Here is a 25,065-nt window from a genome sequence, read left to right as displayed (position 1 = left end):
CATCTTTCGTATCTTCAGATCTATAATAGCAAATGTCATCTGATAATGGGACTTCACAAAGTGACAACTGCATTTTTATTTTGCTTGCTTTCTACAGAGTACGTTCTTTCAACTTAGCTACAAGAAAGGGACATTGAAGATGAAACTTTAAGTATTTTTCAAGAAAGGATTGGAGCTTTACTTTTATCTGATAACTGTAAAATCTGTGCTTTCTTTGAAACAAAAAAACTGTACAGACATACTTTATACAGTGAAGCTTGGTTTCCTTTGTGGATAACTGTTAAGATGGACTATATTTTTTTATTTAAAATGTCTTATATACCGCAAATCTAAGCAGTTTACAACATATATGCCTAGAATAAATATAATATTAAAACATACTACTCTGATTTAATTCCTAAAAATGCCTGAGAAAACAGAAGTGCTTTTAAAAGTTTTCTTTCTCAATTCCTTTGGAAAAGAGTTCCATAAGCGAGGGCCCATGCCCATAAATATCGAGTCATCACTTCCTGGTTGCGGGCCAGGAAGTGATGTCAGAGGAAAAGCCAACACTGGTGCAAGCAGCAGGCCGGAGAAGCTGCTTGCATTGATGAATATTTAAAGAGATATGGGGAGAGAAAGGGAAGGTATGAGTGTGGCATGGGGGAGAAGGAAAAGGGAGGAGAGAGGAGGGCACCTCCTACCTTTGCTGAAAGGTCACTTGGACACACAAAGTCAGAGGCGTGAAGAAAGTACAAGAGGTTTATTTACAGCATGCCGGACTCTTGTGCAGTGAGTAGCCTGCTTACAAGAGTGCCAGAAACAGGAAATGCACGGACTTTTATGCCCTTTTCACAAACTAATATATGCAAAATCTACAACTTCTCATTTGTTACTTCTATAACTTTTCTACAATTATTATTGGTCCTAAGCCAGTACTTGCGATAGGTTCAGGGGTACAACTTATAGTCCTATAGGAAGCTAGTTCATTTACCTGCTTATCTAAGCCTTACAGTTCTAACTGTTACATGTTTAGGAGGGCAGGGTACATCATGGCTCAAACTCTTATCTATTTAGCTTACAATGTGGTAAGGCAGGGACATACATTTCAAGCAGATGATGTCAGCAGATTGTACACTGTTTCCAGCTATGTAGGCTAGAGCAGTATTTCAAACAACAATTAACCATTTCATGACCCTACATTGCTAAGCCACTGGCTGAAAGCCAGGATTTAACAGTATTGACACAATGCCAGAAATGAAAATGTATCAGAAATAAATTTATGAACTGAAAAATAAAATTGAATAGCATCGACATAAAGCCAGTGCCGCACACCCAAACAACTCAATATTTTACAGAGTGGTGCAATAAATAGGGCAGAACGTGATGAACCTTGTGGCACTCCTGAACCCATGATGAACTAAGAGTTCACAATATGACCTGAAAATGACGATCTTGTAAGAATGAAGTAAACCATTTCAACACTTGTCCAGCTATGCTAAAGGCTGGTAATCACTTCAATAAAAGTTGATGGTTAATCGTATCAAATGCTCCTTTTCCTTTATCAAAACCAATTCAGATATCATCAAGGATGGATATAAGTAAAGTCTCAGTATTATGTTTAAATTTAAAACCAAATTGGTATTGATCCAAAAGGCCATTCTCATCCATAAATTTTTGAATTTGATTTAAGACTAGCTTTTTTAAAACTTTAGTTTAATAAACACAATGGAGAAACTGGTCTAAAATTTCTGTAGCAGCATCAAATTTTGGATTTTTAAAAAGAGGCCCAACTGCTGCATATTTTAAAATTCCAGGGATCTTTCCTTTACTACAAGATTTGTTCACAATTTGAGTAACACTTGGAACAATGTCTAATGCCAAACTCTTCATCACAGAGGCTGATCAAATATTTAAAACATCTCGATGTATTATTCAACAAACGTATAACATCTCTTGTTTGATCTACAGAAACCATTTCAAAAGTAGTCCAAAAATCATGGTCATCAACAAGCAAATTGATATTGGGAAATAATACCATAGTAAGATTGTTTTACAATCTGAGTTGCTTATAACTGAAAACCATCTGCAAACTTTTGAGGAGTTGGCCATGAACCATAATTTATAGTATTAGTATCTGTTAGCTTCAAGACAACATCAAATAGCTCAATCTTGCAATTAAAATAGACATTTTTAGCATCAAGAGTTACACTTTGATATGATTCCACACTCATTCGAAAAGCCTCTCTAGTAAAGCCATAGGATATTTTCTCCATTTTCTTTCCAAGGCTCAACAACTGGAATAGAAACATAGAAGATGACGGCAGAAAAAGGCTACAGCCCATCAAGTCTGCCCACTCTGCTTACCCACCCCCTGTCTATGCCCTAATGACCCAATTTCCTTATCTTGACCCTCGTAGGGATCCCACATGGGTATCCCATTTATTCTTAAAGTCTGGCACACTGTCTGCCTCGATCACCTGCACTGGAAGCTTGTTCCAATGATCAACCACTCTCTCTGTGAAGAAATACTTTCTGGTGTCCCCATGAAATTTTCCGCCCCTGAGTTTGAGCGGGTGCCCTCTTGTGGCCGAGGGTCCCTTGAGAAATAAAATATCATCTTCCACTTTGACACGTCCCGTGAGGTACTTCATTTTATAAACGTCTATCATATCCTTTCTTGGGGAAGTAATTATGAATGTGAGTTACTATTAAAGTTGTGTTGTTTTACTCCTGACTTCTGCTAGTTTAGCATAGGTCTCATTTTTTGCAGTGAGACCTAGTTACTAATAACTGGGGTGAACATTAAAATAACATGCCTTAACCGTAATCCATACTGATAACTTCCCCCTTGGTCATCTTTTCTCCAAGCCGAAGTGCTCTAACCCAGTGGTTCCCAACCCTGTCCTGGAGGACCACCAGGCCAATTGGGTTTTCAGGATAGCCCTAATGAATATGCATGGAGCAGATTTGCTTGCCTGTCACTTCCATTCTATGCAAATCTCTCTCATGCATATTCATTAGGACTAGCCTGTAAACCTGATTAGCCTGATGGTCCTCCAGGACAGTGTTGGGAACCACTGCTCTAACCTGTTCAGCCTCTCTTTTAGGGAAGGATGCCATCCGATTATCATTTTAATTAGCCTACTCTGAACCTTTTTCAGATGGGATGACCAGCACTACATTCAGTATTCAAGTGATACAAAAGCGTAATGATATTTTATTTATTTATTCAATTTTCTATATCGTTCTCCAAGGGAGCTCAGAATGGTTTACATGAATTTATTTAGGTACTCAAGCATTTTTCCCTGTCTCTCCCGGAGGGCTCACAATACACCTGATGTACCTGGGGCAATGGGGGGGATTAAGAGACTTGCCCAGGGTCACAAGGAGCAGTGTGGGTTTGAACCCACAACCCCAGGGTGCTGAGGCTGTAGCTTTAACCACTGCACCATCCTGTCAAACAGCACAGAATAGAAGTGGATGCTCCATGAAATATAGTTTCTCTCAAAGCTTCAGTTCTTCACCTAGTTGCACCTTGTGATGAAGTGTATAGGAAGCCACTCCCTCACAGGGCCATATTAAGAGTCTGGGTCCTTGGGTGTTTAATTTCGCTGAGGTCGTGAGAGATTGTGTATGGGGTATATGATATAGGAAACAGTGATAGTGCTTTGGATACATCCCTCATACAAGTTCTATTTAAAGTGCAAGTTAATGTGTAAGTCTGATTTGGGCATATGGCACTTGACACCCAAAGATGGAAGTGGAAAGATGGCCATTTTTGAAAAATACATCTAGAATATTTTTTTTTTTCAAAATAGTCTATCTGGACATCCAGACCGCTAGGACGTCTATGTTTATACCACGTTTTCCACCAAAATTTCATCCAAGTCCCAAATGCCCAGAACAAGACCATTTGGACATGGGAGGGGCCAATCTTGTAATGGACTGGCCACCCAGACATGGCAGCAGAGCAGTGGCACTGCTGTGAACTTCACAAAAAGGGTGAAACATAAACATCTCACCAGAACTCCCTTATAGGTTATGGCGAGTCCCTCAAAACCCACTTTACCCACCTGTCTACAACCCCAATAGCCCTAATGACTGCAGGTGGCACCTATATGGCAGTAGAGTAGGGTTGGGGGTGCACATGTTCTACCATAAATGTAGTGGTTAGAGTGGCTTTGGGCCTGGGTCCTCTTCTCTCTGGTTCACTAGCTCCTCCCCACCACGGCTATTTAAGCCACCTGTGTGCAGCTCTACTAGGCTTTCCTATACTGGATGTTGATGTTCTGGAGACAGGTATGTACTTTTTTATTCTGATCTTTGTGGGGGGTGTGAGGGGGTCAATGAACACTGGGGAGTGCGTGTGGAGTGTTTACTTTGACTCTGCAGTGCTTATCTGGTCACTTTGGATACCTTTTTGGCACTTATATCTGTTTTTACATCATCTAACTCACAACATTTACGTTTTGTCCAGGATGTCTAGTAATCCCTGCAGGATGACTAAGTCAAGGTCAGCCTCCATCCCTAAGCACTCCTCTAGATACACCCCTTTCAGCTCTGGGTGCACAGCAGCATTCAGAGGCATAAAAAGTCCTGCAATATGTTCAGAATGACGTTTTGGATGACCTGTCTTTTAGGTCATCCAAGTGCCAATTTGGGCTGGTTTTTAGACGTGTTTAAGTTTTGATTATGAGCCCCATAATACGTGCTTTCTTATGACTTCATTTGTTGCAGAACCGCTCCCTCCGAAGCCGAATGGTTCAGCATGAGACACTCTGCTAATATTGGTGCTAAAATTAACAAGGCTGATGTGGCAAAACCAAAAGTGGTGAATGGGGAGAAACTCTGGCCACTAGAGAGGGACACAGTGATTGAAGTCAGGATGGACTCGCCTAGTACGGAAACCAATGATGAAAAGGTAAGTTAAGCAGATGAGTCCAAAAAGAAGTTGAAATTTAACTTCAGTTTATGGTTATATGGCTTTAACAAGGTGGGTTACAATCCCACATTCACAATAAGCCTTACAAACAGCCATAAGACACACATGTGTAAATTTCATCAACATATCATACAATTTACCCAATGAAATTGCTCAACACCTATGCTTCATTTTGCAAAAACAATGTCTCTTCAAGAACCTGTTAAAAACCAACTATCACATCTTTTTGCTTTCTAATAGTCAATGGAATGGCATTCCATGCATCTGGATCAGCTTAAGAAAAAGCTCCCATTCTTGTGACATAGAAACATAGAGTATGACGGCAAAAAAGGGCCCAACTCAAAGAACCCTCCCTCTAAAAGAACCCTCCCCCTAAGCATTTTCCCAGAGCAAACCCATATATTTATCCCATCGTCTCTTGAAGTCAAGCACGTTACTGGCCTCAACTACCTGACGTGGAAGACTGCATAAATCTTTTTTGTTTGTTAATTTGGGCTGGAAATCATTACCCTTTTAGGAGGATGTATTCTGGGCTAGAAGATGTGTGCATAGTGCACACATCAATATTGGTGATTTCTGCTAATCATTTATTCTTTGTCCTGTCATAAATGGATATTTTATTCTTTTTAAGTTTATGACCAGCCACTTGATATTCAAAACTATTTAAATAATAGGCCAGGAAAGGATTCTAGATAGTTAAATAGTATATCAGCACCTAACAGCTTATAGACTTTTCTTTGAGGAAATTATCCAAATCTTATTTAAAACCTGCTAAGCCAACTGCTTTCACCACGTTCTCTGGCAACAAATTCCAGAGTTTTCTACACACTGAGTAAAGAATATGTTTCTCCAGTTCATTTTAAATTTACCACTTGGTCCCTTCATTGTGTGCCCCCTAGGCCTAGTATTTTTGGAAAGATAAACAAGCGATTCATGTCTACCCATTCCATTCCACTATGTATTTTTATAGACGTTTACATGTTTGCTTATGTTTATTTAAAAGGGTTGATATACTGCCCATGCTTACCAAATCAGAGCGGTTCACTGTGTTTAATCCAAAAATCCAAAAGTTAATAGGGAGCTCTATTAAAAACAGACGTATCTCATTCTCTCCAGATATAACATTCACCCTTACATACATTCTCCCCGCCCCCCATTATTCAGCGGGAAATAGCTGGTCAGCCCAGTGACCGGCTGTGTCATGTGACATAGCTGGTCACTGCCAATTTTCATTGGCTAGCCGGCAAAGGCACACAGCCAGATAGGCCCACCTAAAAAGCAGATTTATATTTGGCTGTTAGCCTTAGCTGCAGCCATTGAAAATCTGTTTTGCCGACTAAGTGTGAGCCGCTGAACTTTGATGTGGATATTCAATGCCGGCAGCTCCAGCATTGAATATCCGAGATTGCTGCTGACTAAGGTTCAGTATCGGGCTTATTATTTCTAAGTCTTATCCATACTTTATACTCCTCTCATTTATCCATAGGATTACAATTATAAATTTTCCAGAGGCACCTCACAGTCTTCCTATACAGAAATCTACAACCCTAAAGCCAAATTGAAGAAATGTGTCTTCAATAAAGTCTTAAAGGTCCTATAGCACAGAGTTTCTCAACACGCGGTACACGTACCCCAGAGGGTACATGAAACCTGTGCAGGGGGTACGCGCCGTGTCGTCTTCATTTGCCACCCGTTGCTGATGGCAGCAAAATTGCCAGCACCCACGACTCTCTTTCTCCCCCAGTCATCTCTTCACTTGTGGAGGTGGTCTTTCTCCCAGCAGCACAGTGGTCAGCTGTTTGCCAGCCACCGGCAAGCACACAGAGGGGAGGGTCTGAAAGTGCATGCGCACATAACCACACATGCACTGAAGAGGACAAAAACATGACTGGTGTGCTGGTAATATGTGCCAGTAACAGGCACATACGTGAGCAAGCCGAAAAGGCTCAGGGCCAGGTGGAGCATGGAAATAGCCTGGAGGAGGGGGGGTTGTGTGGGCTGAAGAGAGCCACTGGGAACCTGGCCCAGTAGCAGGCAGGTTTCAAAAGTGAAAAAGGTAGGCCACAGAGGCTTTGGTTAAGCTGGGGCATCGGGGGTCCTGGTGGATATGAAAGAGTGCACCCAGACATCAGAGGGCCCCTGATAGGTGGGACCGCTGAAGTAGTGGTAATGCATCGGCTGAGGGAGGCCAGGGTCCAGAGGGCTTTTCTGACCTTAGAGGGCCTAAAACATTTTTTTAAAAACTGCCTGCCAGCAAGGACAGCCGGCCTGGAGCACTTGATCAACTGTTTGCTCCGAGTTGCAGCAGGCCCTCGCTGCTGCTGCTGCTGCTCTTCCCACCTCCAATCAGGTCCCACATTCAGCAGGACCCGGACCCAGGTGCTCCAGCATACCCCCGAAGGACCAAGCAGCCTGCCCACAGGTGAGTCCTCCCTTTTTTAAAAAACAATACTAAACTGGTTCACTTGCCATGTCTGGCCATGATCCTATCTCCAACATCAGGCCCCCAGGCCATAGCAGGACCCATGATCTGGGTTCAGTAAGCCTGCAACCCCTCCCCTCTTCCCAAGTGGGTCTTTTAATTTTTAACCTGCTCTCAGTCTCAAGAAGAAGAAGGAGAGATGTTGGTTAGGGAAGGGAATGAGGACTGGAGGAGAGGAAGTGTGCAAGAGACAGAGAGAAAGAAATAGACTGGTGGAGGAAAAGAGCGAGAAATGTTGGACTGGGAGGGGTCCAGAAAGGAGGAAGGGAGGGGAGATGTTGGATTACAGGGGAGCAGAAAGGAGGAAGGGAGAAAGAAATGTTACATTGGTGGGAGGAGAGATGAGTCAAGGAAGGGCGAAATGGCAGATCCAGAGAACGGTGATGAAAGGAGGGAGAGAGAGATGTCAGACCACTGGAAGGGGAAGGGAAGAAGAGAGAGAGATGTAAGACCAGGGAATGGAAGGGAAGGAAGGGAGAGAGGATATGCCAGACTGCGGGAAAGAGAGGAGAGATATCACAGGAATGGAGGAAAAAGAAGGAGAGATGTCAGACCATGGGAGTAAGAATTTCAAAAAAAAAATAAAAAATACTATGAGGTTTGGAATGGCCAGGAGGGGAGAACAATGGCATGCCTCACTTGATGGCCAGCAGGGGAGGGGAATTGTGAGAGGAAAGGGAGAGGTTCTGCTGGACTGGGGGCAGGGGAAGTGAGAGGAAAAGGTGCTACCATTTATTTATTTAGCCCAAAGGAGCCCAGAACGGGTTACAAGAGTACATTCATAGTATGGTTAGGAGAAACTTTGGTAAGAAATAAAGACTTTACAGCATTTGCAGTATAGACATGCAGACTTAAAATCCAGATGTAGTGGACATAGGATGGATTAAATTTCAGCACATTCAGTGTACATATCACACGGAGGTAAAATAGCTTTCTTAGCAAGTGGGTGCATGTTTGTTGTGAGGTTATATTTTTGGTGGCATGCGATTCTGTTTGGAGTTTTAGGTTGTGTCTTTGAGATCTATTGTTAATAAAATTATACAGTATTGTGTGTATATGAAAAAAGAATGGAAGAAACTGCATTAACCACCACCCTCTGGCAGACTTCAGAGGGTGGTACCCTCTCTAAAACATCAGAGGTGACCAGTGGAGTGCCACAGGGCTCGGTCCTGGGTCCACTCCTTTTCAACATATTCATAGGGGATCTGACTCAAGGGCTTCAAGATAAAATAACACTATTCGCCGATGACGCCAAACTATGTAATATAGTAAGTGAATGCAGTTTACAGAATTATATGGCGCAGGACCTGCTTCCTCTTAACCATCTTAGTCGTTCTTCTCTGGACCCTTTTGAGTAGTACCGTGTCCTTCTTCATGTACAGCAACCAGTGCTGGATACAATACTCCAGGTGAGGGCGCACCATGGCCCGGTACAGCGGCATGATAACCTTCTCCGATCTGTTCGTGATCCCCTTCTTTATCATTCCCAGCATTCTGTTCGCCCTTTTCGCCGCCGCTGCACATTGCGCGGATGGCATAATTGACTTGTCAATCATAACTCCCAAGTCTCTTTCCTGGGAGGTCTCTCCAAGTACCCGCCCCGGACATCCTGTATTCGTGCATGAGATTTTTGTTACCTACATGCATCACTTAACACTTATCCACGTTGAACCTCATCTGCCATGTTGATGCCCATTCTTCGAGCCTGATTATGTCACATTGTAAATCTTCGCAATTCCCCTGTGTCTTCACTACTCTGAATAACTTCGTATCGTCTGCAAATTTAATCATCTCACTCGTTGTACCAATGTCTAGATCGTTTATAAAGATGTTGAAGAGCACAGGTCCAAGCACCGAACCCTGCTGTACCCCACTGGTGATGCTCTTCCAGTCCGAGTATTGTCCATTTATCCCCACTCTCTGTTTCCTATGCTCAAGCCAGTTTTTAATCCACGTGAGTATTTCACACTCGATTCCATGGCTTGCAATTTTCCAAAGTAGTCATTCATGTGGAACCTTGTCAAACGCCTTCTGAAAATCCAGATATACAATGTCGACTGGATCGCCCTTATCTATCTGTCTGTTTACTCCCTCAAAGAAGTGCATTCATAACTGACCACTGAGAAAATGAGTGCATGGACAAGCCTGATCGTTTGGAGCGTTACCTCCTTGCCTTTGAATACTTGTCAAGAGTCTTCATTGTAGTATTCAAAGGCAAGGAGGTAACGATCCAAACGAAGATCAGACTTGTCCATGTACTCAGTTTCTCAGTGGTCAGTTATGGATGCGAAAGCTGGACACTCCAGAAACAAGACAGAAAGGAGATTGACTTATTTGAGCTTTGGTGCTAGAGAAGAATTTTAGGTGTGCTGTGGACTGCCAGAAGAATTAACAAATTCTGGACAAGATCAAACCAGCTATGTCACTGGAAGCCCAAATGATGAAGTTATGACTGACTTATTTTGGTCACACCATCAGAAGAGAGAGATCACTAGAGAAGGACATCATGTTCGAGAAGATCGAAGAAACCAGGCGAAGAGGGCAACCTGCTCTCCTCTCCCTTTGGGCCCAGTAAGTCCTGTACGTCCTTTGTAAGTCTGTCATTTGTTTCCCATTGAATGTTGCAAAAAAAATTTTAAATTATGTTAATTACTTAGAATTTTGATTGTGATCTATCAAATTTTAAATAAAACTTAAAAACTTATGACTGGACACGTTGAAAACAACCATGGGAATGACCTGGAGGACCTTTCTGGACTAGCTCAAAACCGATTTCTTTTTAGATCCATAATTCATCAAGTCACTAGGACTCGAGCACAACAACAACTAGTCATACACAGCACTGTACATCAAAACAGAGAAGAAACAGTCCCTTCTCAAAAGAGTTTCATGATAGGCAAACTGGACAAGAAGGTGCATCAGTACACTGTGCTCAGGTGGGGGAATTACAGAGGGAATGATAAGACAGATGATATTGGTGCTTAGCGGGTGGGTTGGAGTTCGGAATTGAAGCAGCTTCAAAGAAGTGGGCTTTGAGTCTAGATTTGAATACTGCCAGAGATGGAGCTTGACTCATCGAGTCAGGCAGTTTGTTCCAGGCATATGATGCAGCAAGGTAGAAGGGACAGAGTCTGAAGTTGACTGTAGAGGAGAAGGGTACAGATAAGAGTCTTATGCATTTATATCATGTAAATGCCTCTACCATATCTCCTGTCTCCCATCTTTCTTCTAAAGTATACATATTAAGATCTTGAAGTCTGCTCCCATATGCTTTATGACAAAAGACCATTTTAGAAGCCATTCTCTGGGCTGCTTCCATCCTGTTTATATCTTTTTGAAGGCGTTATCTCACCAGAGTCTTATACAGGGGCATCATTACCTCCTTTTCCTACTGGCCATTTCCTCTCCTTATGCACCCACGTGTTCTTCTAGCTTTTGCTGTTGCCCTTTTACACCTGTTTGGCCATCTTAAGATCATCACATATAATTACCCCTAAATCCCACACATCATCTTGGTGAGATATTCTGTACCAGTCCTGATTAGAGGGTTAATCTAGAAGCCTATACACCCTCCTTATGTGTGACTGGCCATGATCTGTTGGACGGGTCCTGATTGGCCCAAGTTGTCACCTGGGTACGGCTGAAGAGAATCTGCACCAGGCTGAACTCAGTTTGGATTTGTTTTTTTGGAGGAAGAAAATAAACAGAGTTGGCATGTACATCTCTGTGAAGAGGACAAAAATTGCCTGTGAAGCATATGGACAGTATCTTATGCGCTAAGACCAGAATAAGGAAGAATTTTGTAGCTGATTACTTTCTAGCTGTTATCGGGCTGAATCCTATTGCCTTAGTAATACAAGGACATGGACCTTACTTGTTCTGGAACCCTAGAGGGTTCATTACAAAGTTTGTAGCCCTGAAGAGGAATCATTTCATCACCATCTGGTGCTGACAGCTGAAGAAGGGTGAGTTTCAGAGGCTAGTTAGTCATGTCCTTATGTGCTTGTTGATCTGGGACACTTGGTAATTACCCTAATAGAAGGGCTGCTTTGTGATATCTTCTCAGGAAATTTCTGTAGTGTAACCATATATATTTTGTAGTGTTACTTTATATAGGGAAAGGGGTTGGGACTTGTATACCGCATTTTTGTAGTTTTACAACCACACTCAAACCATTTTTAAATAAAGGTACTTCAAGCATTTTCCACAGTCTCTCTAATGTACCAGGGGCAGTAGAGGATTAAGTGACTTGCACGGGGTTTGAACCCACATCCTCAAGGTGCTAAGGCTATAGCTCTAGCCACTATACCACACTCTCCTCCGTGTTTCAAGTTATATATCTAGATATATTGTTGTGTAATCATTAGTATACTCAAGTACATGAGTCCAGAATAGTACTGAGTGATTTTCTGCTTTACAATTGCACCTACAGCCCCTCGGTTGAACACCCAGGTTCCCCTACATGCATTCGTACAAAGTATACAATCACCCAAACCAGGAGCCTCCTCATACTTTGATGCGACAGTGATCATTGTATTCAGGTTGTCCCATCCCAGTGCATTTGAAACTGCTTCTCTGAGCAAGGTATTTCAGTCCATTCTTGGAAGTTGGTTACAGCCTTCCTGTGGCATCAAGGTCATAATTGTCACCTTCTGTAGGAAGCAGACTTTCATTTGATCAGAAATGTATGATTGTGTTCCACATTTTTAAATTTTCGTATGAGTGAGTATAATTCATACCTATAAATCGCTCTAAGATTTTTCTAACGTTGGCATTACATAATTGGCTTTTTATTTATTTTTGACTGCATTTTATTTCTCTGAAAACTGGTTTTGTGTGTTTGCAGGTCAGTGTTGTGTATTACGGACCAGGTACAGATGCTCCAATAGACAAAGCTGGGGTGTACCTCACTGCCATTGGTAAGTGTGTGGATTCTAATTTTAATTTTAAGATTTGCAGGTGACAATGTATAATAACAATAAATAATTTAGGGATCTGTTTACTGAAAAGTGTTAAGTTATTGCATTTAGCTTGTATTAGGTACAAAACTTAATGTGTGGAGAGAGTGAAAATGAAAAGCCAGCACAGGGCAGTGGAACCTGATGTTAGACAAACTTGTGCAGTCTGTGTCCCGCATGTGGCGAGAAAGAGATGAAGGTTCAACAACTCCAGTGTCTATATCACTTTATTGTTACCAGACGTCCGGATTTCCCCGGACATGTCCTACTTTTCGAGGACATGTCCGCGGTCCAGACGGCTTTTCAAAACCCGGCACTTTGTCTGGGTTTTGAAAAGCTTCCAGTTAGCAGCATAGGGACCTAGAGGATTTGGCCAATTAGAATCTTAGGCCACTCTCAGTGCATCCCAGAATGTACTGGGAGATGGGCCTAAGATTCCGGATGGCCCATGTGCCTAAGGCCTCTCCTACAGGAGGAGCCTTAAGCGCCTGGGCCAATCAGGCCCTTAGTCCCTCCCCTGTGCATTCCATGATGCACCGGGAAGGGGCAGGCCCGCCATTTCAGCGGAGGCGGGTCTTCCGGCCAGATACAGGCAGGAGCCATCCGTCTGACCAATGACTCCAGGTAAGAGGGGGTCAGGGGGGATCCTGTTGGGGGTGGGAGTGAACTTTTGGGGGCGTGTCGGCAGGAGGGACTAGGCATCCCTCCTACCAGCGATGTACGGGAGTGGAGGGGGGGTTACGGCAGGAGGGATTGGACATCCCTCTTGCCGCACAATGTTTGGGAGAGGGCTCGCAAGGACCGGGCAGGAGGGATTTGGGCATCCCTCCTGACATGCAATGTATGGGGGGAGGAGGAGAGTTCTGGTAGGAGGGACTGAGCATCCTGTGGTCAAATATTCAATTGGTTTAAATCGTTTTTTGGAGAATCGTTCCTCGACAGTTTCTTTTAACAATTCCATCTCCAAACCTTATACTCTTAACTACGGTATTCCACAGGGATCTATATTGTCACCTCTGTTATTTAACATTTTTTATCCCCCCTCTGCTGACCTTATGTCAAATCTATATAGTTTTACTACGTTTAGTTACGCAGACTATATACAACTTACCCACCCATTTGATCCTGAAAACAAAGAAGAATTACAGGAGATTAACCTAAAATTAGAAAAAGTCAAACAATGGCTTACTACTCATATGGTAGCCTTAAATATTCCAAAGACTAAATCTCTATTATTTACATGGAAACAAGGAATCAATCTATGTGTTCCTTTTATTCTTGATAATACTCCTATAGAGCTTGTACCATCCTTAAGAATACTTGGGGTCATAATTGACGACAAACTTTCCTACCATGATCATATAAGTACCACTGTTAAATCATGTTTCTATAGACTTTGTTTAATTCGTTCAATTTCTAAATTCCTGGAATCTAAATCGTTAAATATTCTACTTCATTCATTAATCATTACTAAGCTTGACTACTGCAATTCACTATTCTCAAATATTACACAAAAAGAAAAAAAAAACGCTTAAAAATTATTCAAAATACCGCAGTTAAGCTCATTCATAGAGGTAGGAAATTCGAACATGTTACTCCTTTTCTGATTAAATCTCATTGGCTGCCCATTAATCATCGTATTACCTATAAAATTTTATTATTAACATTCAAAACTCTTAATTCATTAGTAAAGTTCTTATCCCATATAATACCTCACGTTCTCTCCGTTCAACTAATCAAAAACTTCTAGTAATCCCTTCTTTAAAAATCATTGGAACCCGTCGGCAAGATATATTTTCAGTAACAGCTCCACAGCTTTGGAACTCCTTACCTTTTCAACTGAGAGATGAAGATAATCTTGACAATTTTAAAAAGAACTTAAAGAGCTTTTTTATTCAAAGACGCTTTTAATTTGTAAATCGCTTTTTAACTTTATCCTTGAAATTATCTATTGTTTTTTGTGTATTTTTTATCGTTTTTTTCTTTTTTTTTACTGTTTTGTTCGCTTGTTTTGTTTTATAATTAATTATTTTGTTAAATTGCTTATTTTTAATACTTTGTTAAAAGTACATGTTATTTTATTTACTGTAATTTGCTTAGAAAAATTTTAATTAAGCGTTTAATCAAGAATAAATTAAACTTGAAACTTGACTTGACGATGTACAGGGGGATCCCTTGCTGCGATAAGCTCAGCGGCTGCTTGCTGGCCTACATTTTACACGTCTACCGCAGGCCTATGGAGATGCGTATGGCCGCCTATGTCCATCTAAGGTTACTTCTGAGCCAAGCCATGTCTAGCCTTAGGCGAACTTAGGCGGGCTTGAGCGCCTCCTTAGGCTCCCGGAGGCACCTCCAATGTAGGTGATCTCCCTTGGGAGGTTTTTTTAAGAAAACGTGTGTCCCGATTAGCTAGTTAGGCAGCCTACAATCAGGATGCCATTTATAGAATCCGGGCCTTTGCGCCCCTTCGCCTGCCTGGGTTCAAAATGTCACCTCTGACCCCTAACTTTAGTCTTTAAGAACTACCGCTAGTAGTCAATCTGCCAAATCTGGGGGAGGTTATAGCTACCATTTTGATTCCAAGCTGGCAAAAGGGCCACAGCATTAGGGGATTGCTCCTACATTGCCACTAACTCAGCAAAGACACCCTTAGCTGGTTAAGTCATGCAACATAGCCACTAACCGTGAATATTCAGCAGAGATAACTGGCTCTGGCCCGGGGCCATTTCTGTCTGGTTAAAGAGGACTGAATATCAAGGCGATAACCATGATCTCTCACTCACAAAGAGAATGAATGGAAAACTACTGCAAGGCTTATATCACCTGATATTCAATATCTCTCCTCTCTTCTCTCTCCGTATACACCTCCCAGCTAAGTCACTCTTAACGTTATCCTTCTCCTCCACTGCTAATTCCAAACTTTGTTCCTTTCATCTAGCTGCCCCCTATGCCTGGAATAAATTACCAAGCCGCTGCCCTTACCTTGTTTAAAAGCAAGCTGAAAACCCCATATTTTTTATATAGCCTTCAATCCTTAACCCTATTCCTTTGCCTTCAAACCCAGCCAGCGATTAACCGTTCCCCTTAACTGTATCCATGACATCCTGTTTCTGTTTAGATTGTAAGCTCTTTCAAGCAGGGACTGTTTTCTTCTTCTTTGTGACTCTACAGTGCTGCATATGTCTGGTAGCACTATAGAAATCATTAATAGCAGTAGTGGTAGTATTCAGACCACAGGAAATAGCTGGCTGTTTCCTGTGGTCCGTGGTGAAATCAGAAATTCAATGCCAGTGCTGTATTTTGGCATTGAATTTTGGCTAGGATTGCCAGACATCTGGATTTCCTCAGCCATGTCCCCTCTTTTTCGAGGACATGTCTGGGGGTTCGGACAGCTTTTCAAAACCTGGCACTTTTGTCTGGGTTTTGAAAAGCTTCTCTTGGCTGTGGGTCAGGATTTTCCATCCAAGACATAGCAGGCTAAGACAATATCCATCGTTTGGCCAGCTAAGTCCTAGCAGCCAAAAATACCTTCTTTTTAGAAGGGTCTATCTGGCCGCTGAAGTTACCTGGTGAGCCAACTGCTACATCGCATGATCTAGCTAGTCTCCAGGCTATCCACTGAGCATGATATTTAGCAGGAGATAGCCATTGATCTCCAGCTGAATATGGGCGGATAGCTGGCTGTGTATTATGTAGCCGGCTTGGATTCATTCTCGGCCAGCTAAATAGTGTTGGATTTATGCCCATAGGACCCAATATTCAGCACTGTTTAGATGGCATGGAACGGTTCCCAACTGTCAAAATAGCCCATAGCTGGCTATCTCGGTCTTACATGACATAGCGTAAGGGTGGTATATCTTTGGCCGTTGCGACTTAGCTGGTTAGCTAGTCATAAACAGACCGGAGATTCACCGGCATTGAATTTATGAGCGCCCATGGTCTCAGTATGAGCCTGACAATGCTTTACAGGTAGTAAGGGCCTGTTCCTGACCAGATCCATGATATTTAGCAGGAGATAGCCAGTGATCTCCAGTTGAATATGGGCGGATAGCTGGCTGTGTACTATGTAGCCGGCTTGGATTCATTCTCATAGAAACATAGAATATAACGGCAGAAAAGGGCTATAGCCCATCAAGTCTGCCCACGCTAATGACCCACCCCCAGACTTCACCCGGCTAGAGATCCCACATACATATCCCATTTCTTTTTGAAATCGAGCACGCTGCTGGCGTCAATCACCTGCAATGGAAGTTCATTCCAATGATCGACTACCCTTTCGGTGAAGAAATACTTCCTGGTGTCGCCATGAAATTGCCCACCTTTGATTTTCAGCGGATGACCTCTTGTGGTTGAAGGTCCTTTAAGAAAGAAGATATCATCTTCCACCTCGATGCGGCCCGTGATATATTTAAAAGTCTCAATCATGTCCCCCCTCTCTCTACGTTCCTCGAGCGAGTATAGTTGCAGTTTATTCAGTCTTTCCTCATATGGGAGGCTCTTGAGTCCCGAGACCATCCTGGTGGTAATTCGCTGAACCGACTCGATTCTCCGCACATCTTTTTGATAATGTGGTCTCCAGAATTGAACACAATATTCAAGATGAGGTCTCACCATGGATCTGTACAGGGACATTATGACTTCGGGCCTCCGGCTGACGAAACCTCTACGGATGCATCCCACCATTTCTCTAGCCTTGGATGCAGCTCTCTCCACCTGCTTGGCAGTTTTCATGTCTTCACTAATGATTACTCCCAAATCTCGTTCTGCCCTAGTCCTAGCTAAGGTCTCACCATTCAGAGTGTAAGTTCTGCATGGGTTTTTGCTGCCAAGGTGCATGACCTTACATTTTTTGGCATTAAAGCCCAGCTGCCAAGTCGAGGACCAATGTTCCAATAAGAGCAGGTCCTGCTCCATACTGTCGGGTAAGGTGCTGTTATCTACTATGTTGCATAGTTTGGCGTCGTCGGCGAATAGTGTTATTTTACCTTGAAGCCCTTGAGTCAGGTTCTCGGCCAGCTAAATAGTGTTGGATATTATGCCCATAGGACCCAATATTCAGCACTGTTTAGATGGCATGGAACGGTTCCCAACTGTCAAAATAGCCCATAGCTGGTTATCTCGGTCTTACATGACATAGCGTAAGAGTGGTATATCTTTGGCCGTTGCGACTTAGCTGCTTAGCCAGTCATGAATAGATCGGAGATTCACCGGCATTGAATTTATGAGCACCCATGGTCTCAATATGAGCCTGACAATGCTTTACAGGTAGCAAAGGCCTGTTCCTGACCAGATCCAAAGGCCTCTGTTCTATTCTGCTTTTGACACTGTTGACCTTCTCCTTGATACGCTGCCCTCACTTGGATTTCAGGACTTTGTTCTCATGGTGGCCAATCCAGGTCACTAGTACCTGGCCAAAACCCAAACACTAGCAACATTCCACTCTACCAATCCAGAGCAAGTAGAGGCTTCCCCCATGTCTTAACAGACTGTGGACTTTTCCTCCAAGAATTTGCCCAAACCTTTCTTAAAACCAAGCTGCTCTTCATGATAAAGAATTTCGAACATTCCTGCTTACAGCTTATTCTTATAAACAGTTTAGAACACAACTGAAGACCTATCTTTTTACAAAATATCTGACTACTTAACTTACTTTATTTCTCCCATTGTGACCATTGTTAGTAATCTTTTGTAAACCGCGTTGAATGGCTACGCGGTCTATAAGTACAATGTAATGTAAAACCAGCTATGCTATCCGCTCTTACCACAACCTCGGGCAATGCATTCCAAAACTTAACTATTCTCCGAGTGAAGAAAATTTTCCTCCTATAATTTTCAGTATTTTTACTCTTAATCACCCTTTGTAAAGCGCTTTGAATCCAGTAGGAGATATTGCAGTATAGAAGACACCATTAGTGTAATATTCTGCTTTGATCAATTAATGTAGCAGTGCAGTAGTTCTTTGCGGTACATAAAATGGTGGTCCAGGTCATGCCCTACGGTACAACAAATAGTCAATAAAACATACATATTATATAGGAATTAAACAATAATGGCCATTTTTAAATGATGCCTTTGAGGCAGATTTGCAAAGAACATAGAACTTAGAATTGATAGATCTAGGCTGGTTTATGGAAAACTTCTGTAGCTATTTTGGAAAAGGAACTTAGAGGTTGCAATTTAAAACTGTTAAGGCCTGAAGACAGCTGCAGCAGCAACTCAGCAACCTACACACCTAAATGTCAGCATTTGCATTTCTGTGGTGATGATTTCAGAACACAGACGTATAAATATTGGCTCTTGGATCTATATATCTGAGCCCAATTGGTTTTCAAGGAGTCCGGATGGCATTTCAAAATCCGACACTTTATCCAGGTTTTGAAAATCTTCCAGAGAGCAGCGACGTCGGGATTGCATCTGCGCATGCATACATGCAATGCGGTGATGCACAGATGCCTTCCCGAGGGGGGGGGGGGCTGCGGGTGGAATGGGGCAGGCCTTGGGGCAGGGCCATAGATCTGGATTTTTTTTCTGGAAAATCTGGTAGCCCTACTGTACATTCTTTTTCAAGGGTCCTGTGGCAACAAGGGGGCATCTGTGGAAAATCAGGGGCGGGAAACTGCACGGGGACACCAGGAAATTCTTTTTCACTGAAAGGGTGGTTGATCGCTGGAATAGTCTTCCACTTCAGGTTATTGAGGCCAGCAGCGTGCCTGATTTTAAGGCCAAATGGGATAGACACGTGGGATCTATTCACAGAGAAAGGTAGGGGAGGGTCATTGGGGTGGGCAGACTAGATGGGCCGTGGCCCTTATCTGCCGTCTATTTCTATGTTTCTATGATGTATTTTTTTTTCCTGAATCCAAAGTACTGGTAGTTATACTTCCCAGTACTTTAGATCCAGGACAAAAAAATTAAAGCCCAATATCAGCAGAAGTCAAGTAGGTCAGTGGAAAAATGTAGAAGACAGACTAGGAGTCAAAGGTCACAGCCATGATAGAAACTTAATATATTAATTCCATTGGATAACTATAATAAAACATTCGATATCAAGCTAAAGAGGAAACAATTTAAAATATCTTGTCATTATGATATAACTAGTTAGTGAAATTCATGATTAGTCCCAAATATTTTAGAGCTTTGTTTGCAAAAGTGTGGTAATCTTATTACAGTTTTTGTGTGTAGGGGGTTGTTGGTTTCCTGTGAGTCAGGGGCAAGTGTGTGGGAAGTGGTGTATAGGGAGGGAGGGGGTTGGTTGCCTTTAGATTGTGTAAGTAGGAGTACACAGGAGTCAGACAATGACTGACTCTATCCACATGAATTATTATTGCGCTTTCAGAGAGATTCTTATATGTTTTCTCTTTTGTTTTTTTTTGTCATGTCTAGTCTTTTACTATGTTATATACCACCATTATAAAATGTATTATTCTTATAAATTTTCCTCTTTTGGACCCAGACTAGTACATTTAGACATGAATTCAGAGACTCATAACTCATGTTGTATTCTAGAGGTCTCCTTGGATGTGGATGCAGACCGAGATGGTGTAGTGGAAAAAAACAATCCCCATAAGGTAATTTACATTTGTTGTCTACACAATGTTGATATTGATGTCCAAAACACAGGCCGGTCATATTGCAGAAATTTCAAGGTAGGGGCAGGACTAAGAGCTGGAGGGATGCAAAATACATTTGGAAGTGTACAGCGAGCAGGAAGAGGAGGTGATTAGAAACATAACGGCAGATAAAGGCCAAATGGCCCATCTGCAGTAACCATTATCTCTTTCTCTCTCTGAGAGATCCCACATGCCTATCCCAGGCCCTCTTGAATTCAGACACAGTCTCTTGTTTCCACCACTTCTTCTGGGAGACTGTTCCATGCATCTACCACCCTTTCCATAAAAAAAGCATTTCCTCATATTACTCCGGAGCCTATCACCTCTTAACTTCATCCTATGCCCAGGGCAGGATTAATTCTTCAAGGGCCCCTAGTGTCGCAACCTGGGCTCCTGTAAGGTGCAGTGAGCACCTGGGAACGTGACCAAAGCTTAAACCCGGCGTGTCCCTTTCCACTAAGAGATCCTTCAGGTCTTTAAAATAGGCACATTCTAAAACTTCAAAGTATGCAAGATAAAAAGGAATCTTAGTCAGAGATGGCAAAACAAAAATAAACTTTATTTCAACCACTGGTTGAATAAGCCAAAATACAGGCAACCGCTTTGTAGTTCAGGATGAACTTATATTGCATGAAATCAAAAAGGTTCCAAAAATATATATAATGAGGCAGTTGAATCTTGGACAGCACTGCCTTGTGTACAGTTCCCTGCTTCTGGACTTTAACCAGTCAAGAAATACAGTCCTCTTCACCAGAGCAGTAATATTCAGGTAAGTAAGGCTTTTATCAAACAATCCAGAACACATAAGAATCACAGCATTATTCAGAGTCCAAAATCAGGCAAACGTTTTCCTCTAAACGTTGCTGTAGCAATCAGGTGCAGAACCAACGAGATTTCCCAGCTGAATCACCATACAGGAAATACATTCAAAATGGTTTATCAGAAAACACATACATTCCTGCTTTACAGAAAATGTGGCTTTCCAGGAGAGCTTCTGCACTGGCTTCAAACAGGTAAGAGACAAGCTGGCAGCATAAAGAAATTAAATCCCAATCTCAGGCTTACTGTGTCTCCATGGGTGTTGGCAGAATGTCAGCTCCTAAACAGCTTTCCTGCACCTCCATGGCTTCTCCTTCTGGCTGTACTCCAGTGTCCCAGACAAGAGGTAAACTCGTCTGCCTCAAGCATATGACAGTCTGAGAGAGACTGCCTCCTCTCAGCTTCCCATTCTCCAGTCTGCTTCTCTCTTGTGTGCCCCCTTCCTGTTCTCCTGTGGATAACCACTCCCCCTCTGAGAAGGTGGGGGAAACTTGAAATAAAAGGATCACCATTTCTATTTCTAACCATTTATCAAAGTAATAAAATAAAAATTATATAATTTTTTTCTACCTTTGTTATGTGGTTTTTGCTTTCCTCATCTTCTTGTCATTGTCTTCCTTCCATCTACTTTCTGCCCCTTCCAGAAACTGTCTCCCCCTTCCTTTGGTCTGGCATCCATCAACTTCCCTCTGTTTCCCTTATGGCCTGGCATCTCTCTTCTTCCCTCCTCCCTGTGATTTTTATTATCTCTCTCTTCTCATTTCCTCCACTCTCTGTCTCCTTCCCTGTTCTTTGGCATCCATCTCTTCTCTCTTTTCTTCTCTGGTCTTCCTCCTCTATTTTCTGCCTCCTTCTAAATTAAATTCTTTGTTACTACTCAGTCCTCAGTTTCCCTCTTTTCACTGTGTCTACTCACAGCTTGCCACCTCTTTCCTTCACCCCTCCACTATCTCACTAACTATATCTTCTTCCCCCCCCCCATCAAGCATATGCCCCCCATCCAACATGTGGGAAAGCAGCAGCAGTGGTGTGGAGGTGAGGGCCCCTCACCTCCTCACTGCTGTTGCTGCTGCTTTCCCATATGCGCCCGATGCTGACGGCACAAGTTCTCCCCACTTCCATCATCTGTCCCCTTCTCCAGTCCCCACTTCCATCATCTGCAGTACCTGGCTGCCCCTGTCTCTTTCTCCCTTAAATTCTCCCCACTTCCATCATCTGATCTGCCCTACTGCCAGTACCATCATCTCTCTCAGTCTAACTGCTTGTTTGAATTACACAGCCCTACAGGTGCAATCACACTGTGCCCCTAACTTGAGTTTAAATCCTACACTGGGATTTCTCAGGAAGCTGGGCACTGACCAACTCGCCATCCACTTCACTTCCAATCAGTAAATACATGATACCCAGCCTTAGATTGGGAATAAAGATGACTGATGAAGTCTAAGAAACTATCATGCAAATGGTAGCCCCCCCCCAGTTATAGGTGTCCTGCATGGTCAAACCACAAATCAGGCCCTCACTTACTTGGCTTTGGTACTCTCAGTGCCAGACCAAGGCCCAAACAGCTCTCCCGGCTCAACCCAGGCCCATCTCCCTCCCTTCCCCCCACCTTCGCGCAGGTCAGTGATTGCTAAAATATTTCTTAACTTCAAAGACAGACAGGTCTCTATATATGTTTTACAATTTCCAAGACAAAGCTGAGCTATGGAACGGCTTCATTGCTAGAAGTTTTTTTATCACAGCAAATGGTACAATTCACCCTCTGCGATCATGATACAATAGTGAAATTGCTTCTCATTTTACTACCCCTGCCTGCCTTATCTATCACTAATTGTTCAAAATGCAAAAAAGGTATTCATGCATCATTTTACCACAAACCACACAAAAATAAAAAAGCTGGAGTGAAGTCTTACTCCTAGCTTTCTCTCTTGGGGCAGAAATTTGGGTGGGACCCTCTCTCCCAGGCCCAACAGCAGGCTGTATCTTCTTCATCTTCAGGTAGGCTGGGGGAGGGGGGTCCTATCCCTTCTAGCATGGGAACTGAGGGTAATTGCCATGTTTGCACCCCTCCCCCACCCAAACTGGTCACTTTGATGATCAGCATCATCATTTATCAAACCCTTCAACCTCCTCAAGATCCTGTCTGAGTCCAGCAGACACAGGAGGCAGATGATGGAAGTGGGGAGAACTTGTGCTGTCAGCGTCAGGTGCATATGGGAAAGCAGCAGTGAGGAGCCCTAGGCTTTCCCACATGCTGGATGGGGGAAGATAGGGTTAGTGAGATAGTGGAGGGGTGGCAAGCTGTGAGTAGACACAGTAAAAAGAGGGAAACGAATTCAGGACTTGAGTTCAGATAAGAGAGGAATGGAAAAGCTTATGAGTGAAATGTACTGTAGTTCCTACCCATTAAAACCCTTTCACCTTAAGTGGAGGCACATGTCAAAACTTTAAGTCAAACATTCTTATACTAAATCATTTCAATATATATATTTATCTCAAATTGCTGACTCTTACAGTATATTACTACCATTTCTAATCTGCTTTGAACCTCAGAGGATTCAATGAATATGAATATAAATTCTGGATTAGATTAATGCCATTGAAAATATAATCCTTGAGGAGAGGAAACTTTCGATTATGGAACTTTAATGCCTGTTTTTCTTTAGCTCTCAATATTGGAGAGTTTACTGAATAGAGGCATTAGCTCATGTTCATATTATTTAGTGACTAGTCCTGTCACTAACCCTCCTCTATTGCACTAATGGCCCTTAAATTTGGTTGGCTGGCTGACGTCCCTCTTCCTGGGTAGGAATTGCACAAAACATGCAGTCACCCTCACCTTCAAATGAAGATGGATCCGGGCCTGGCAACCCTTCCCTTGCAAGCGGTGCTGATGGGGCTCCAAGGCTGCCCTCTGACGCGAACCGCCCAGGCGGAAACAGGAAGCTGCGTCAGAGGGGAAGTTATTGGATAAGCACAGCTTGCAGGAACGGTTTCAGAACTTGCCACCGCTGCCAGGGGGTCGGGGGGGAGCGATGCCGATGCCAATTTTTATCTGAAGGGGGGGCCCGACACTGCTGATCTTTCCGGGGTGGGGGGGGCTGACGCTGCCGATCTTTCTGGGGAGGTGCCCAGTGCTGCCGATTTTTCCGGGAGGGCCCAACGCTGCCAATCTTTCTGGGGGGGGCCCGACGCTGCCGATCTTTCCAGGGAGGGGCCCAGCGCTGCCAATTTTTCCCAGGGGGGCCCGGTGTTGTCAAAAGGGAAAAAAAAAATCAATCCGAGTCCGTGTTTGTTTCTTCAGCAAGCCCCCTAGCAAATTCGGGCCCTAGGCACGTGCCTCTTGGGCCTATTCATTAATCCGGCCCTGCCTATGCTCTCTCATTGCAAAGTTTCCTTTCAAACGAGACTCAACTCATGCACATTTATATTACGTAGGTATTTAAACGTCTCTATCATATCTCTCCTCTCCCTTCTTTCCTCCAAAGTATGCAGATTGAGATCTTTAAGTCTGTCCCCATACGCCATATCACGAAGACCACACACCATTTTAGTAGCTTTCCTCTAGACTGACTCCATCCTGTTTATATCTTTTTCAAGGTGCAGCCTCCAGAATTGTACACAATATTCTAATTGAGGTCTCACCAGAATGTTATACAGAGACATCAATAACTCCTTTTTCCTACTGGCTATATCTCTCCCTATGCAACCTAGCATCCTTCTATCTTTCGCCGTCACCTTTTCAACCTGTTTAGCCACCTTAAGATCACCACATACAATCACACCCAAGTCCCACTCTTCCGTCATGCACATAAATTCTTCACCCCTAAACTGTACTGTTCCCTCTGGTTTTTGCAGCCCAAATGCATGACCTTGCATTTCTTAGCATTAAATTTTAGAAGCCAAATTTCAGACTATTCTTCAAGCTTCACCAGGCTGGCCATGGGTTCAGATTTTCCGTCTGGAAAATCTGGTAAGCCTAGCCAGGAGGCTCAGAAACAGAGCATAGACAGATGAAATTAGAAAATATCTAAAATCACCAGGCAAAAAAGGTAAGAAAAAAGATTTTATTTTCAGTATAGTGATTGATCAGTTTTGAGAATTTACGTCCACTGGGGCTAATATTCAGACTGCAAAAGCTAGGTGGGCAACCGGCATTGAATTTCCAGTCTTGTTTTAGCCGCTCATAAAAATATAGCTAGCTAAACTGATATTCATCAAGTGGCTGGCTAAGTTTAGTGGCCAAAGATAGACTTGCTGTTCATGTGGATT

General features: G+C 42.9%; 1 protein-coding gene across 7 annotated transcripts in view; it reads left to right on the top strand.

Moving 5' to 3' along the window:
* Nucleotides 1-25,065, top strand: part of LOC117348899 (protein-arginine deiminase type-2-like) — a 244,259-nt gene that overhangs the window by 156,523 nt on the left and 62,671 nt on the right. For all 7 annotated transcript variants that reach the window (XM_033921524.1, XM_033921529.1, XM_033921527.1 and 4 more), the window contains 3 exons: nucleotides 4,720-4,903; nucleotides 12,253-12,325; nucleotides 19,871-19,932. In XM_033921524.1, coding sequence (XP_033777415.1) covers nucleotides 4,751-4,903; nucleotides 12,253-12,325; nucleotides 19,871-19,932 — 288 coding nt within the window. In that variant the 5' untranslated portion in view covers nucleotides 4,720-4,750. The remainder of the gene's footprint in view (nucleotides 1-4,719; nucleotides 4,904-12,252; nucleotides 12,326-19,870; nucleotides 19,933-25,065) is intronic.

This window comes from Geotrypetes seraphini, chromosome 15, assembly GCF_902459505.1.
Source record: "Geotrypetes seraphini chromosome 15, aGeoSer1.1, whole genome shotgun sequence".
NCBI lineage: Eukaryota > Metazoa > Chordata > Amphibia > Gymnophiona > Dermophiidae > Geotrypetes > Geotrypetes seraphini.
The sequence above is the reverse complement of the archived record's forward strand: the minus strand, read 5'-3'. Positions and strand labels throughout refer to the sequence as shown.